General features: G+C 62.7%; 1 protein-coding gene across 1 annotated transcript in view; it reads right to left on the bottom strand.

Moving 5' to 3' along the window:
• The window catches only part of NFIX (nuclear factor I X), a 96694-nt gene extending 84367 nt beyond the window's left edge, over window positions 1-12327 (bottom strand). The window contains exon 1 of the mRNA XM_081791773.1: window positions 11952-12327. Within this exon, the coding sequence (XP_081647899.1) occupies window positions 11952-11978 (27 nt within the window). The 5' untranslated portion in view covers window positions 11979-12327. The remainder of the gene's footprint in view (window positions 1-11951) is intronic.
• Window positions 12328-15919: the final 3592 nt, after the last annotated feature.

Genomic DNA, 15919 nt, shown 5'->3' with positions numbered 1-15919 from the left:
GGCTGTCACTGCGCGACAGACTGCGGGTGGCGGGGTGTTGCGGGTACCGACTGTGAGTGGAGATGAGGCAGTGTGTAGGGCTGGGACTGGGGGACTCCCGAAAACCTACCTCAGTGAGGGTCTGGCTGACAGTGAGAGAGGGAGGCTCTCAGGGACCACAGAGAGTCAGTCCAGTGTCTTCTCGGGCCTTGGCTTTTCTGTCGTGTCCAGTGGACTCCACTTTGCTTGTGAGCCTCGGTAGGTGACGGGTCAGGGGGACCCTACGATAAAGCCTCCCCTTTACCCGCTGTGGTCAACTCGGGTGCCCACCGCTCCCCCCCCCCCAGCTTCTTGCTTGGGTTCAGAGGATCCCGGGAGGGCCATCGGGGATCTCAGGGTGCGCAGGACCCCCCGGTCAGGCTGGCTTCAGCGAGGGACACAGACCCCAAGCCTGTTTCCCACACTTTCCCTGAGCTCCAGGCCTGGGCAGGGCTGGTGGAGACCAAGAGAAGGAGGGATTTGGGGAAAGCTCAAGAAAAACCAGGGGAGAAATGGAGGGGAGACATGGAGGGAGAAGGTGAGAAGACCAGACACTTCTTCCCTGGGACCTGGAGAACCCGGGGCTGCTTGAGGTTGGGGCCTCCAGTCGCGGTGGGCACGTATCAGGTTTTGGGGGGTGGTCGGGGCTGCCAAAAATGCCCGCTAACACTTAAAAACGCTGCTTGTACTCTAGGCTCGTATCAGACCCTGATTTTAGGGACTCGCTCCTTATATCAACCCTGCCGGAGGGACGAGAACACACACCACCCCGGCCCACCTCTTCCCTCTACAGCTGGGGAAACTGAGGCCGAGAGAGGGGAAGGGACTTGTCTGAGCACCAGCTCATGCCCAGGAGACCTGAGAATACAGGACTTCAGGTTTCGAGAAACCTCACCGGCTGGAAAACTCCCAGGCCCTGTGGGCTGGGGGCAGCACCCTGTGAACCCCGCCCCCCTCTCGGTGTGTCAGGACGTGTATGTTTTGTGTGCTATATGGGCTGTGGTCCACAGCTGTTGTGCGTGTGGTGTGCAAGACACCGCATGACGGATGCGTCCCTCGGTCGGTGCGGGCCTCTGTGCGTCTGTGTGTCCATTCAGGGCCAGCCCCTGCCACAGAGGGGGGAGAGACATCGAAGCACCCCCCCCCCCCGAAAGCGTGTCTTTGATACTTGTAGCCTCGGCAGCGAAAAACAAGTTTCCACAGGGCCGCCTTGGGCTGAGGCCAGGCCGTCCTCAAATAACATTTGAAGTTACTTAGCAAACTTTGTTTAGTGCCGAGAGAGGCAGAGAGGCCCGGGCAGCGAGCTTGGGGGGGGGGGGTAGTAAACCGGTTCCTCCAAAGTCCCTTGCCCCTCTGGGGGCATGAGTGCCCAACATGGGGCTGAGTTCCCCTCCCCAAAGTTCCAGGAGGAGGAGCAGGAATCTTGAAGCCCTGGGGGGACCTGGGGGCGGGGGAGGAAGGATCTGGGCACCCCACAGATAAAGCCTTGCCTCTGCCAGTCCAGGCCCTGGACATTGGCAAGAAAGCCCACCCTGGTCTCCTGGTGGCCCAGAGGCTGACTCTGGGTCCCTGGGTCTGGTTAGAAATGGGTCTACGCTTTCTGTGCTGCCCCCTTTCTGCAGCCCAGCTCTGCCAGCCTTGAGGCAGGTTGTACGCGCTGGCTCGGAGCACGTGTCCCCCTCCAGACAGACAGACAGACACACACACACACACACACACACACACACACACACACATGCACCCAGAAAGCCCCTGGTGCCCACGCGCCTGGCCCTCCCAAACTCTTATTTCCAGGGTCCCAGCCCCAGGCAGCAGAGAAGGCCTGAGAGCCAGCGATGGCGGGTGTGGAAGTGAGGTTGGTGCCTAGGGGAGGGGGAGGGGGAGGAGATGCCAAAAATGGTGAGCCATTACAGGCAAGCAGGCGAGCAAGGGAGGAAGTGAGCAGGGATGATGGAAGCCAGCCGGGCATCCTCGCCGAGCTCTGGGCTGCAAAGGGGCGGCTAGAAAGGCAGCCCGGGGCCTTCTAGGCAGCAGGCATGGGGGCACAAGCCCCAGGTGGCACGGGACAGGCAGGGGGCCGGGAGGCGCCCAACGCTCCCCCACCCCCACCCCAAGCTTTGAAATGGAGACTGGCAGCAGCAGCCGCTGGGCTCTGCCCGGGTGTGGGGTGGGGGTGGCGGGCAGGCAGGGCGCCAAACCGAACGCCACCAGGCTGGGCACGGTGGTTGCCGGCCGGCGGCGCTGACCCCACCGGCCCCGGCCCAGGACCCCTCACATCTAGAGCTTTGGGGATGGAGGAAGGCGGCGGCCCAGCGGGGATCAGAGGCCCGGCAGACAAAGCCGGGTCCCCTCGAGCCGTGGGCAGGTCCCCAAGACCCTACAGAGATGGCGCGGCCTGGCATGGCCAAGGTGACGGGCTGGGGTAAAAATAAACTGGGCCCGCCCCGGGGGAGCTAAATCGAGGGGCCCAGGTGGAAGTGCCACTCCGGGCCACCAGCTGCCCCCGCCCCACCCCCAGCTCGGAGCAGCAGGGTCGAGAACACCGGGTGCCCGTCGACGCCCAGTTTCTACGCAGGGGAAACCCCGGCCATCTTGTCTCCTGGTCTTGGGGGGGCAGCCTACGGTGTAGCCACAAGCACGGGGAACGGGTGATCTCAGGCCGCACTGACGACAGGCCGCGCGTTTGGGGCAGACGGTGGGGGCATCCGTGCTAAGCCACATATCCTTGACCTCCAGGCTGTCCCCCCTGAGAGGGAAAAGGGCCTGGGAGGCCACACTTGAGCTGTGGCAGAGCTGCGTGGGGTTGAAGGTCAGCACCGTGCCGTGAGGCCTCCCGGATCACCTCTGCTAAAACCACGGCTGCCCGGAGCTTCCGTGGGCCCTACCTGTGCTTTCCCTCTTAGCACCTGCCACTGTCTCAAGTACCGGGCACTCCCTTGTTTATCAGGTTCACTGTCTGCCCTCCCACTGGGGCCGGTGCCTCTGCTGATTTTGCTCCCTGCTGAGCCCCCGGGGTCTAGAACAGGGCCTGGCACCCAGAGGTACTTGGTAAATATTTGTTGAAGGAATGCAGAGGCCCCCAGCTGCACCCCCAGCACTCAGGCTCCAGCAGGGTGCCCAGCGAGGTGTGGGAGAAGGCATCGTGCCCATTGTCAGGGTACCGAAGGCGAGCCTGGCCAGTGGTGGTGCAGGGGGTTGAGGCAACCAGCCGCTGTCACTCAGAGCCCCGAATGGAGGAAGATCTGAGGGTCAGAGTGGTAAGGAGGCTTCAAGGGCTGATAGCTGGGGCAAGCTTCCAATGGGAGTGTGGGGGTGTACCGGCCCACTCTGAAATTTTGGTAAAGGCCAGAGAATAAGCTGCCGAACGATTCTGTTCCATCAGTGGGACTTAGAGTGGCGGCCACCAGAGAAGAGGCGCAGGCTCTGCCACCTCCTAGCCCTTGACCCTGACGCTGGATAGGTCTCTCGGCTTCTCATCTATAAAATCAAGCGCTTATTTCGCATCAAGCACTATGTGAAAGCACGTTCTACAAGTCAACTCCTCTGATCCTTACCATAACCTGGGAGAGGAAACTAGAGGCCCAGAGAGGTTGAGCGACTCGTCCAAGGTCACACAGCTAGTGAAGAGCAGAGCCGGGATTCAAACCCAGGAAACCGGCTCCGAGTCCCCACTCCCCTGATAATGACTAAATGTCCCAAATGCCTGCCTTATTAGCACCCACATGGGCACAGCTAACCCCTGCCACCCCTGCCTCACGTGGAAGGATTCCACGGGGACAAGCTGGGAAGACACTCAGCACAGGGCGCAACATAATAAGCACACACACGGCACACTTTAGCCAATCACTATGGCTTTTAGGACATGTCATTATAATCCTAGAAAATGCTCTCTCCCTGCACAATTCTGCCAGCCATCTTTCTGGTCTCTTTCTGCGGAGTCAGAAATGAAGAGTCCGTGGCCAGAGGAGTAACGAGACAGCCCCACGGAGGACAAGAGTTTCAGAAATTAGCCTCGCCTCCATCCTGGACTGTCTCGATGGCTTCCAGAAGCGGGACGGTCAGAGCAGGGCCGTGAGGCCGGAGGGCTGGGGGTGCCCCGGGGGCAGGGTAGGCATATGGCTCCCCAAGCTTCTTCCCCAGGCTGCGACAAACCGGCCCAAGGGATTCAGAGTCCCAAATTCCACCAGGAGAGGTCAGGGTGGTTGAATCTGCCGCTCAAAGACAGCCAGAGGGCAGGCAGGCAGAGGGGAGGTCCGAGGAGGCCAGGTGTCATCTCTCAGACACCATTTCCAAGCAGGGCCAGGTGTAAGCCAGGTGTGAATGTCTGTGTGGGCGTGACGCTCAGCCACATGGACCTGGCAATTCGGGACTGTGTACGGCCAGACCGTTTGTGCCCGGGCTTATGTATAGGGGGTGTTGCATCTGCGACAACCTCTGGGTCCTGATGAGCAAGACTGTGTGTGCGGCTGCTGGCAGCAGCCTCCTGTGCGTGTGTGTGCGCGTGTGTGTCGTGGGTGTGAGTTGTGTCCACGTGTGTGTTACTGCGTGCGTCTGACAATACGAGGGCTGGGTGTCTCCATTTCGGCGCTGGTGACATCGGGGCCGGATGGGTGCTTGTGGTGGGGGCGTCCTGGGCGCTGCGGGGTGTTGGGCGGCATCCCTGGCCTCCCCCCACCGGCAGCGGACGCCCCTCCGAGTGCGATGACCAAATGTATTCCCAGACGTTGCCAAGTGTGTGCGTGTGCGTCACGGCATGTCTGAGGGTGTGTTGCTGTGTGCAACACACTGTGTGCACGTGCACGCTGAGCGCATGTGCTCCTGCGTGTCTGGGGGGTGGGGTGGGTGCGGGGATCAGGGCTCTCGCGTGCGTTTCTGGGTGCCTGGCACGTGCACGTGCCTCTCGCCGAGTGTCTGTGGGTCCGTGAGACGCTCCACACCCCTGTGTGTTTGCCAACAAGCAGCGCGTGTGTCTGCGCCGTGTGCCGCGTGGCGCGTCTCCGTGTGACCGTGCGCGGCCGCGGGTCTGCGCCCAAGCGCACGTCCCTGCGTGCGACGCCCACGCCAACGTGTTCGGGTGTGGTGGGCGTCTCTAGGCGTTGGCGTGCTGAAGGCAAGTCCCTTTGTGTGGGGACGCCGGTGTCTGTGCGCTCCCGATTCAGGGAAGGTGTGCTGTGCCTGTGTGTGACGGCGTGATCCTTTGTGCCCGCGTGTGCCGGTGACGGGGTGCGACTTTGTGTGAGATGGGCCCAGGATAAGCCGCCCGAGACGATTTTACGGGAGCCAATATTTCGATGGGATCTCCCGGATGATCTGCCCCCCCACCCCCACCCCCAGGTCCCGACTGCCCCCGGGGCTGAAAGCCACCTCCTCAGGTCAAGGGGGTAGGGTGGGCCTCTGAGCTGCCCCTTCCTCCGGCTGGGCTCCCGCAGATTCAGGTGGGGACAGACCCCCGCCCTTGCCCGATCGGTGCCAGGAAGACCGGCACCGAGCTTTCGGCCAAGGGGGCAGGGTCCTCAGCAGCGGTGGTGGCACGGCCCCCTGCCCGCTGCTGGCCACCACCCCCCAGCTTCCCCTCAGGGTGGGGCCCCAGTAGGGGGAGAGCTCCCCAGAGCAACCCTGGCTTCCGATTGGCTACGGATCGCCGCAGTGCCCGCCACCCGCCTCCCCCTCCCCGGCTGGCGCAGCCACATCGGTAGTGGTGGCAAACGCAGCTCAGAGTTCTGGGCACAGCTGCGCCTCACAGAGGCCTGCCAGCCCCACCAGAAGCCAGACACCCCAGCTCCATGCCCCCGACCCCTCCCCACCTGCCCGCCCGGCCAGCCAGGCAGCACGGTCACCCTGGCGGCCGCCCCCCTCAGGCTGCCAGGCCCTGTCCACCCAGCCCCCTCACCCATCAGGCCTGTGCCCCCTTGGCCCAGCCCACTTGGGGGGCCCAGGCCGCTACACACGGCCACTCCCGCTCTCAGAGGGGCTCCTCAGGAGGGGGGAGGCAGCGAGGAGGGGGGGGTAGGGAAGGGGGGAGCTAGCCCTTCTTTTAGTGAACGCGCCCAGAGCTGGAGCCAAAAATCGAGGAGGAGAGATATTCAGACAGAGCCAAGACGCGTTTGGCAGGAGGAGAGAGAGAGGGAGAGAGGGAGCGGGAGGAGGGGAGGAGAGAGGGAGGAAAGACAGAGAGAGAGAGAGAGAGAGAAAGAAGGGGGGGCCCTCAGTTTCCAAATCTGAGCTCTCAGAGCCTCTGAGGGACAGCGGGAGGCACAGGAGGTGTGGGACTCAGGGCAGGCTTGACTGTGGGGGCAGTGGGGGCGGAGGGCTCAGCCCACAGAGACAGCCGGACACCCCAGCTGGCCAGGCCAGGACGGACACAGGCAGAAGCCAAGATCAATGCGCACCCGGCAGACAGAGGGAGGCCTGTGGGCGGCCCAAACACACACCCGCACCTCGCCACACAACGGGCTTCTGTCCATGCCGGGCCAGGGGCACGGGCGGGGCCCACAGCAGGGCCACCACGGCTGCCCGACCTCATGGGAAGCCGTGGAGAGGCCGGCCCGCTCCCAGCCGCTAGCCTGGCCGCCATAGTGGGCATTTCGCACGCTGCCAAAAAGCCAAGGGAGGCCAGGGAGAGGGGCCCTTGTGGTGAGATGCACATTGGTGGTCAGAGGGACGAGCCCAGCACGCAAAATGCCACGGGGGAGGTGACACCTGGAGACGCAGGCACAGACACGGTTGCTGACACAGGTCGACACGCAGAGTAAGGCGCACGGATACGACCTTTGCCACACATCCAGAGGATACATTGGGTTGCACAGGGACATGCCATGCCACCGCAGCACCGCGACACAAAGACGACATCAGACACCCAACGGGCACACACCCTCAACCTCACTGCTGCCAGAATACACAGAGATAGAACTTCGGATGACCCCCGGAGACACAGGCAGGCAGCACCCAACGATGGACACCTGGAGACTCGGGGACACTTGCAAAGGGACCCGTGCAGACATTCGCGGCCACATGGCCATCTGCAGCAAAATGGTGGCTCTGAAGCCCAACACGCCAGTGACCACATGTGGATCAGGGAGAACCCAGTTGGCCATTCACAGCCCTCCCCCTGGCTCCTGCGCCTCCATATCTGGGGCTTTGTGGACGGGAAAATGAACACACACCCTTCTTTCCCCCACCCCAGCTTGGGGGGACGGGAGCCCCGTCCTCAGCACTTTGTTGGAGGAAAACGCAGGTGTCTGTGCCTCCTCTACCTCTCTTGGCCCAGCTGGAGGAAAGTGAGGGACCCCAAATCTGTGCTTCGAGAGCAGAAAAACAAGGACCAAGCCGACGGAAAAGACCAGGCTCCCAGCAGGTTGAACATGGAAGGCAGCAGTCAGACATTCACTACCAGGGGAATTTCACCAGCAGGCACAGCTGTGTGCCCACCCCCCGCACACACCCGCAATGACTGCCTGACCCTGCCAAGTGCCCACATAGGACCCCCCCCCCATTTGCATCCTATCCCCGTGGTGGGCCCAGGTGACGCCATTCGGGTGCAAACGCAGAAACGGCTCTGGAACCACGCAGACATCCCTAAGCCATCATCGGGACCCACCCCCAACCCCAGGCTCTTCGCCCCACTCACATTTGGACACTCATGTACACACACATTCCTGCACACTCCAGAACAAGACTTCAGAGCCCAGCCCCAAAGTGAGCCTGGTTGAGGTCAAGGTCAAGATCAGGGAAAGGGTCAAGGCAGCCAGTGGTCCCCAAAAAGGTATCTGGTCCCCACAGGGCAGTCAGCGCGTGGCTTGTCTCTCCCCTGCCACCCCCTGCCCACGCCCCATCATCTCTGCTGCCCTCTGCCTGGCTGATAGGACCCCACCCAAGGGAAAGGAGCTGGGCCATGAGCCGGCTTCCCTTCTCCCAAACTCTTGTCTTGCTTCCTCCTCCAGGCAGTCCACTTGGACTCCTATGGTTGGGAGGCACTCACTCCACTCTGCCTTCCACCGGCCTCAAGCGGTTTTCCCTCAGTCAGGAAGGCCTACGGGTGATTTAACGATGATAACCAAAATGACAACAAGTCATTCCATTTCTTGTACGTACCAGGCACTGTGCTAAGCCGAACCACGGCCTGAGAGATACCCATTTTGCAGACCAGGAAGATCGTGTGGTTCAAGTCACAGGATTAGAAGATGCAGAGGCAGAGCTCAAACCCTGTGCTGTCTTATAAAAAAAAAAAAAAGAGCCCAATTCTTGATCTCTGCACCCACAGCCTCCATCTGGGAGCCCTTGAGGCCACACAAGACATTCCTGGCTCGGCCAGGACCCCTGGCTCCAGCAGCCGGCAAGAAGGGAGCATCCAGCCCCCCAGATTAACCCAGCATGCCCCTCGGCTCCAAGCTTGGCCTGGTCCAGCCTCAAAACATCTAAGGGAGCCTAACGTAGCCCCCAGCATGGCCCGCCCCATGCCGGCTCCGGCCTGTGCACACCTCCTGTCCCAGAAGTGGGCATGAAGCAGGCAGGGCCGGAGACAGGAAGAAAATGTGCCATACAAAGGGGGCGCTGCACTGTGCCAGGGGAGCAACGGCATCATGGGGACAGCAGGGCGGCCACAGTGACCCAAGGAGACAGCTGAGGCAGGGGCTTCAGGGACACCCCAGCCATTCCCCCTTCCCTGGAAGCAGCGTGTGCGTAGCTGCACAGAAACAGGGGTCCGTGAACATTCTACTGCCCACGTGGCTGTGTGGCAGGAAATGTCAGCAAGCATGCAGGTCTATATATGCACCAAGGTGAGCCAACAGCATTGCGTCTTCCATAAAGGTGTGTGTCCATCCCTCGGTCCTTGAGTCTATCTGTCCTCGAGTCTATATGAGCGAGAGCGGGGTGCGGGGGGGGGGGACACACACTTGAGTCAGCCTCTCGCGGACTGTCTCTTGGATATGTCTTCATGAGCCTACATCGATGTACATGTCCCATCACAAGGCAGGGTGTGTGTGTGTGTGTGTGTGTGTGTGTGTGTGTGTGTGCGTGCACGCGCGTTGTGGGTGGGAGCGAACACAGGTCCACCATTTCCTGTGTCTGTAAGTGTGTCAATGTCCATGTGTCTGTCTGGATGATCAGCACGAGCAGGTCATTTATGTCCGCATTTTCAGGGCGACGGTGACGTATGTGTATGTCCACGTTCTGGAGCGTGTCTATTTGCCGGGGAAGGGGGTCCCATCCGTCCATCCCCTCCTGTCTGCCGAGGACTCAGGCCTACGGCTGCAGTGGGCTCATGCAGCGCCAGCAAGCGCCCCGCCCAGCCGCCCTGGATTTCGATGCTTTTTCCAGAAGGAGATTTCCCCCCCCCCCCACCGCCCTTCCCCCTCGCCCACAGTGCCTTTCCCCGCCAGGGCCCCGCTGCTCCAAGCTCGTTCCTGCTCAATCATTTATTGACTTTAAAATCGAAGCCAATTCTGGGTTGAAAAAAAGAAAAGGGGGAGAGGGAGAGAGAGAGAGAGAGAGAGAGAGGCCACAGAGACAGAGAGAGTCCGAGACTCATGGGGAGGGGAGAAGCAGAGATGGGGCCAGAACCAAAGTCAGAGACAGAGACAAGGAGAGACAGGGACAGTCAAAGATCTAGAAGGACAGAGGCAGAGAGAGAGAGACAGAAAAGGGGCAGAGCAAGCCAGATATAGAGACAGAGACAGAGAAAAAGACAGAGACTGGCAGGGCAAATTATGGAAGCAGAAAGATTTGTAAAAACAGAGACTCTGGATCCAAGAGATGTGACTGTCGGGAGGGGCAGACCAGACCCTGCTGACCAGCTGACAGCAGCCGCCGGCATAGAGCTGAGGGATGCAGCCCAGAGACACCATGCCCGCTCTCCTCCCCATCCACCCTGGCACACTCAGGCCTGTGACAGAGCTGAGCCCTTGCTCCCTTCTGGGGTATCATAGAGTCAAGCCCTGGCCATGGCCCACGGCCATGGTGTGCCCCAGCCCTTTCCTAGTCTTATCACCGGGGGATCGGCTGGCATTTTCTTTCCCAGGGGCCCAAGCCCTAGCCAGGTCTCAGGGGGCAGGCCAGGTGCCGGCGGTGTAGCCGGTGGGCAAGGAGACACTCGAGCATGGGGTCTTGATTCCACTCGGCCCCGAACACCAGCACGCAGTCCAGCCAAACACAGCCCCAAAGGCAGCCACAGCTCAGACCCTGCTGGGTGGACGGGGTTGTCATGCGGCCCAAGACAGGGCGACTGGCCAGTCAGAGGCACAGATGCGGGGGCCGGGGGTGGGGGGTGGGGTCCCTCATACTGACACAGTGGCCAGAGTGCCTGCCCACACCTGCACGCACACTGTGATACATACATGTGCGCGTGCACCTCACCAACACTCACGACACCCAGTTGCGAAACAGGAAAACCCGCTTTCTGGGGCACACACATGTCCATACCACGCAGGCCTGCCCACCGCCACCCAGAGGAGCCACAGGCAGACCCCAAGACTGACACACACATACACACTCGCATCTGTGGATACAGGAGTATGGTGTGGCCACGGCTGACATGCAGCCCCTGACATGCTCTCTTGCCCCCTCGCCGCACATCACCACCTGGTAGCAGCCATATTCACTTGGACTCCCACTCCCATCTGTGGGCACGCTTGGCAGAAGGCTGGCAAGGCTCAGGCTGGGCAGAGGAGACAATTAGGACCCCGGGCCCGGCCTAAAGATTCCCCTCACACACGCAGGCCTTGCTGGCAGGCAGGGCTAGGCAGCCCCCAGGTGTCCCCTCTTCCGAGTCTGTGTTGCCAGCAGCGGCCTGGCCCGGCAGGCAGCGCTACCAGGGCCACTGCGGGACTCTGGACAGTTCTAGTGCCCTCTCGGAGCCTGGGGCCACCGCCCAGGGAAGGCGGAGCGGCAGGGCAGGCATCCCCCGCGCTTTTGCCTCCGCGGAGCGCTGCGCAGGGAACTTCGCTGGAGGCGGGACGCGCTCTGCTCTCGCAGCGCGCCAAGGTCGGCTCTGTAGTGCCCGCGGCTGACCCGACGGCGTGGCCGCAGCACCGTCGGCCGCATCCACGGTTGCCTCCCGCCCCTCCCGCCTCTGGGCGGCAGGACAGGATTCCCCCACCCCGGCCCGCCTGGTCCACCGCGCCGCAGCCGGGGTAGCTGGGGCCGGAAAGTTTGCGCCGAGGAAAGTTTGGGGCGGCGGGGGGGCCGCGGCTGCGACGTCCAGGGTCGGCCGAGAGGCGCGGCCCCGGCTGGCAGCGCGCCCGTCCCTCCCTCCCCTCCCCTAACCCTCCGAAATTTGGGAGCCCCGCCATTTTCTTAGCCCCGCTCCCATGTGAGGCCTGAACAAAGACTTTGGGGCGACGCCCGGGCCGCTCGGCCGGCCCCGGGCACCCCGGCTGCACGCAGGGGCCGCCGCCACGCATGCCGGCCGCTGCCACCCTCGGGAAAAGCTGCGCCCGCCCCAGAGAGCGCCGCGGGACCCAGTCCCCGCTCTGCGCCCTCGGGACCACCCCCCTGCCACTCTGTCACCCCCGCAACCACTGCCAGTGGCCACGCTGCCCGGGTGCACAGCACAGTCGCCCACAGGTCGGCGGGAGTCCACCGCACCCCAGTCGAGCGCGCGCGCGCACATACACACACACACACACACACACACACACACACACACACACACGCACTCCCGCTCCGCGCTCCAGGGGCAGCGCCACGCACGCAGCCGGCCACCCCCAGAGCCCCCAACAGGAGTCCGCCCGGTGGCCAGGGTCGCACGCGCACCGTGACGCCCGCAGGCGTGCCGGGACTGCCCACAGCACGGCTTGCACCCCTCGGCCGCCCGCAGGCTCACTCCCCCCCCCCCACCCCGGCCGCCGCGCGCCCCCTCCGGCCGCCCGCCCGCCCGCCCGCCGGCCTCCTGCGCCCGCTCCCCTCCCCGGTCGCCCAGGGGCGGCGGCCGGTACCTGGGTGAGGCAGTACGGGGAGTACATAGCTGGGCGCCCGGGCGGGAGCGCGGCGGCCGGCCGCGGCGAGGGGAGGCCCGGCAGGCGGCGGCCGCGCTCGGGCTCCGGCTCCGGCTCGGCTCCTCCGGCCTCCGCCGCGCTGCGCCCGCCCGGCCCGCGGCCCCGCGCTCGCCGCTCGCAGGCTCGGCCCCGCCGGCTCCGGGGCCGCCGCCGCCGCCGCCGCCGCCGCCGCCGCCGCGCTCGCCGCTGCCTCTCGCGTCCGCTGCTGCCGCCGCCGCTGCGCGTCTACTCCATGCCGCCGCCGCTCGGCCGGTCACCCTCGCCCGCCGCCGCCGCCAACGCCGCCGCCGCCGCCGCGCTGTGAAAGTGAAAGTTTAGACAAAGTTTGGAAGCGGCGCACTCCGGGGAGAGGGAGCGGGCGGGCGGCGCGGGCGGGAGGAGGGGCGCGGGGAGGGGCGGGCAGGGCGGGGGAGCGGCGGCCGGCGCGCACACACACATACACACACACACACTCTCACACGCACACACGCACACATGCACACACACGCGCGCGCGGGGGCGCACACCGACACAGCCACCCCGACACGTGCTGGCTCGCGTTCCATCGCAGACACATGCTGACACACAGCAGGGTTCGGACCCCGCCACACATGTCACGTACAGAACGCATTGCCACACGTTCCACGTTCCAACAACCGAGCACGCACAGACCCCTACACACACACACACACACACACACACACACACGGCATGGACACACGCCCCCGCACACCAGCCCACGACCCACACGCTGACGGGCACCCAGGCCCACCATCACATGATGATAACCTGCACACCCGCGTTCCAGTTACGAACCACGTTTAGACGTGCCAGCAAGGGCCTCACATGGACACACACCGATCCACACGAAGACACACACACCAGCGCATGCTGGCACATACGTATTCACACTGACACACTGACAGGCATCATCACACAACCACACTCTGACGCACTCCAGACACACAGCTCCTATACATAGACACCCAAAGGCACACACAAAGCCACACCAAAACATCTTGGCAGCTGTGGCATTGCAGAGGACACAGCCGGGCACGCAGAACGACACTACTTAAGGGGAAATGTGGTAACACACTCTCGTGCAAACATACGCCATCAGATACCTGGACACACATGCCTAATGACCCAGGGAAGGAGCACACTGACCCTGATACAAAGACATACGAGGTGTCACTGACACAGACACTGGCAGTCACAACCACACAGGGACATACATAGCACACACCTGGTGCCCAGATGTCCCCTTGGGCCTTGGGCACACTGACCAGTCGTCCTTCAGAGGATCACCCAGCCACGAACACGGGTATGACATACATACACCCAGGCCCCTCCCACACCCCACCCTTATGACACTACACAAACACACACACACACACACACACACGTACTTGGATCTGATCATGGACATACACAGATCTAGCAAGTGCCATAGAGCCCAACCTGCAGGGACAGAAATGGGCATAGACATGTGTCACACCCCCCCCCCCACCATGAGACCAGTCTCTCATGCAGGCCGCTGACCCCTCCTTTCCAGAGCAGAAAGGAATGGAGGCAGAAGTTGGTGCTGAGGACCCGAGTGTGGGGGCAGGGGGAGCCCTTAGGTGACCCCCCAAGGTGGGCGGGGAGGCGGTGCCTGCAGCCCCTGGGCAGCTCCTGCTGAGACAAAGCTCTCTCCTGCTGCCAGGTGCAGCCAACACCTTCTTGCCCTCCCGGGCCAAGAGGCTGTGGCAATTCTAAGCCATGCATTGTCTGCTGGAGGGGTGTTGGTGCCCAGGTGTGTGTGTGTGTGTGTCTGTGTATGTTTGTGCAGGGCTGGCTGTGTGGGGGCTACCATGGCTGCGCCCATTGGGTCCCAGAAAGCAGGCACAAGAGTGTGCATGTGAGAGAGAGAGAGAGAGCGAGCGAGCACACCTGAGGGGGGTGTACGTCTGGTCGCATTACATCATTGAGGCAGGGTGACTAGACTTGTGTCCTCAGGTCTGGGTGTTCTCTGGGGGAAAAGAGACACAGGTCAGTGAACGTCCAGGAGTCTCTCTGCGTGGCCCTGTGTGACGTAGTGGTGGGTCTCTCTGTGGCGGGGGGGTGGGGGGAGGCTGGGGGGTGTCTGCGAGCCAGAGAGGGTGCGCGTCTGCCAAACCCTGTGCCAAGCGCTGGGGACATCATGGGGAACAGGACAAAAGAGCCTGCCCTCAGAGGGCTGACATTCCAGGGGGAGTTAGGTGTAGACGGGGTCTGGGTTGGACAGAAAGTACTGGGTGAACAGACACGTGTGTTTCAAGCTGCCCGCGGTGTGTATGCCAGCTCTGGGGATCTTTCCGTCAGAAAGTGTCAGTGTGTGTGATGAACTTGTGCGTAACGTGGCAGGGATGTGAGTCTGTGTGTCCCAGAGTATGTGCCACCAAGCGGGCAGGTGGGCGAGGGTCCCAGCGAATCTGTCTGTGATCAGGGTCCGTGTGGCGGAAAGTGTTAACGGGCGTTATTAGGCGTGTGCTCCTGTGGGGTGGTCTCTGTGGGTCTGGGGCGGTGATGAGGATCTGCGGGAGTGTGTGTGTGATATGTCACGGAGGGGGGCTCTGTGCGCCCGAGGGTGCGTCTGGTACGTGTGGCAGTCATTCAGCGCTTTGGGGGCTCCGTCCCTAGAATCCTGCGGGTCCCACATGGCCTCGCCCGCTGTGCCGCAGCCACTGGCGGCGCGAGGCCGTGGCAGAGGGAATCGATACGTCCTTAAAAATTCAAGGGCTTCTCGTAAACAGAAACTTTTAACACCGTTTAAAGTTTCAGGGCCATTGCTGCCTGCTCCTCACCGCTGCAGGAGGAATGCAGGGGCGGGGGGGGGGGGGTCATGAGCAATGGTTTGGAGAGAAGGGGCCGGCTGCGTGATGCATGGGGGACCGGGGTGGGGGTGGGGGCTGTGAGGGGCTGAAAGAAGAGACCGGAAAGGGATTTAGAGATCAAGGGGGCCTGGGGCCTTAACGGCTCAGGGAAGAAATTGAGAGGGTTGGGGTGTCTGGGACTTTTAATATAGCTGGAGGCTTGGCGCATCCTGAGAGCCAGGCAGACCCTCCTTGCCCCTCTGCAAATGGCCACAAAGGGCCACGCCCCTCAGAAGCCTACCCCCCCATCCATCCAGACGCACACAAACATACACAATATCCATACACACACACACAGGACATCCATCCTTCCATTTACACACACACACAGACAGACACACAAATCCAACATCCAGATACACACACAACACCCCTCTCGCCATTCATAAACACACAATACCCATTCTCCCGTTTACACACACTCTCGCACCACCGTGGGCACCTCCCCGCACCCGCTTCCTTCTGCAGTCACAAACTACATCCAGTCGTGTTCACACAAATACTCGCCCCCGTGTTCGTGCACGTCCGCCCTCAGAATTCTCCCCACGCTGAGACCACCTCCCCACCTCCCGCGACACCCCCCACCCTGTACCCACACCCACCCACACATATGCACGCACACATCCGCTCTGCTCCCCGCTCCACAGCTGCCAGCTGGGAGGATTTTTGTGAGGCAAAGGAGGGGGGGGGGGGCTCTACAGGGCACCCGTGCCCCCCACCCCCTCCCCCACAGAGCCCGGGTCTCAGGGCACACCTGGCCTTCGAGAATTCTCGGGGGAGGAGGGCACTGCCAGGGGGCTGGGCACAGCTGGGATGCCGCAGCTGGAATCCCCCGCATTCCTCCCTGCCGGGACTGCCCACCTGGCTGCAGCTGGCAGCAGGTGTGTTCTTACAATGCAGGTGTGTGGAGTAACGAGGAGGAGGGAGGATCGGGAGCCAGGCCGACGGCATTACCTGGCCAGGGCGCTGGGGGTTGGTGGAGGGGAGGGCACTGAAACATCTGGGCTCTGGCGGCCATGCCCCGGGCCACTGAAG

This window comes from Panthera onca, chromosome A2 (genome assembly GCF_046562875.1).
Source record: "Panthera onca isolate mPanOnc1 chromosome A2, mPanOnc1 haplotype 2, whole genome shotgun sequence".
Classification (NCBI taxonomy): domain Eukaryota; kingdom Metazoa; phylum Chordata; class Mammalia; order Carnivora; family Felidae; genus Panthera; species Panthera onca.
The sequence above is the reverse complement of the archived record's forward strand: the minus strand, read 5'-3'. Positions and strand labels throughout refer to the sequence as shown.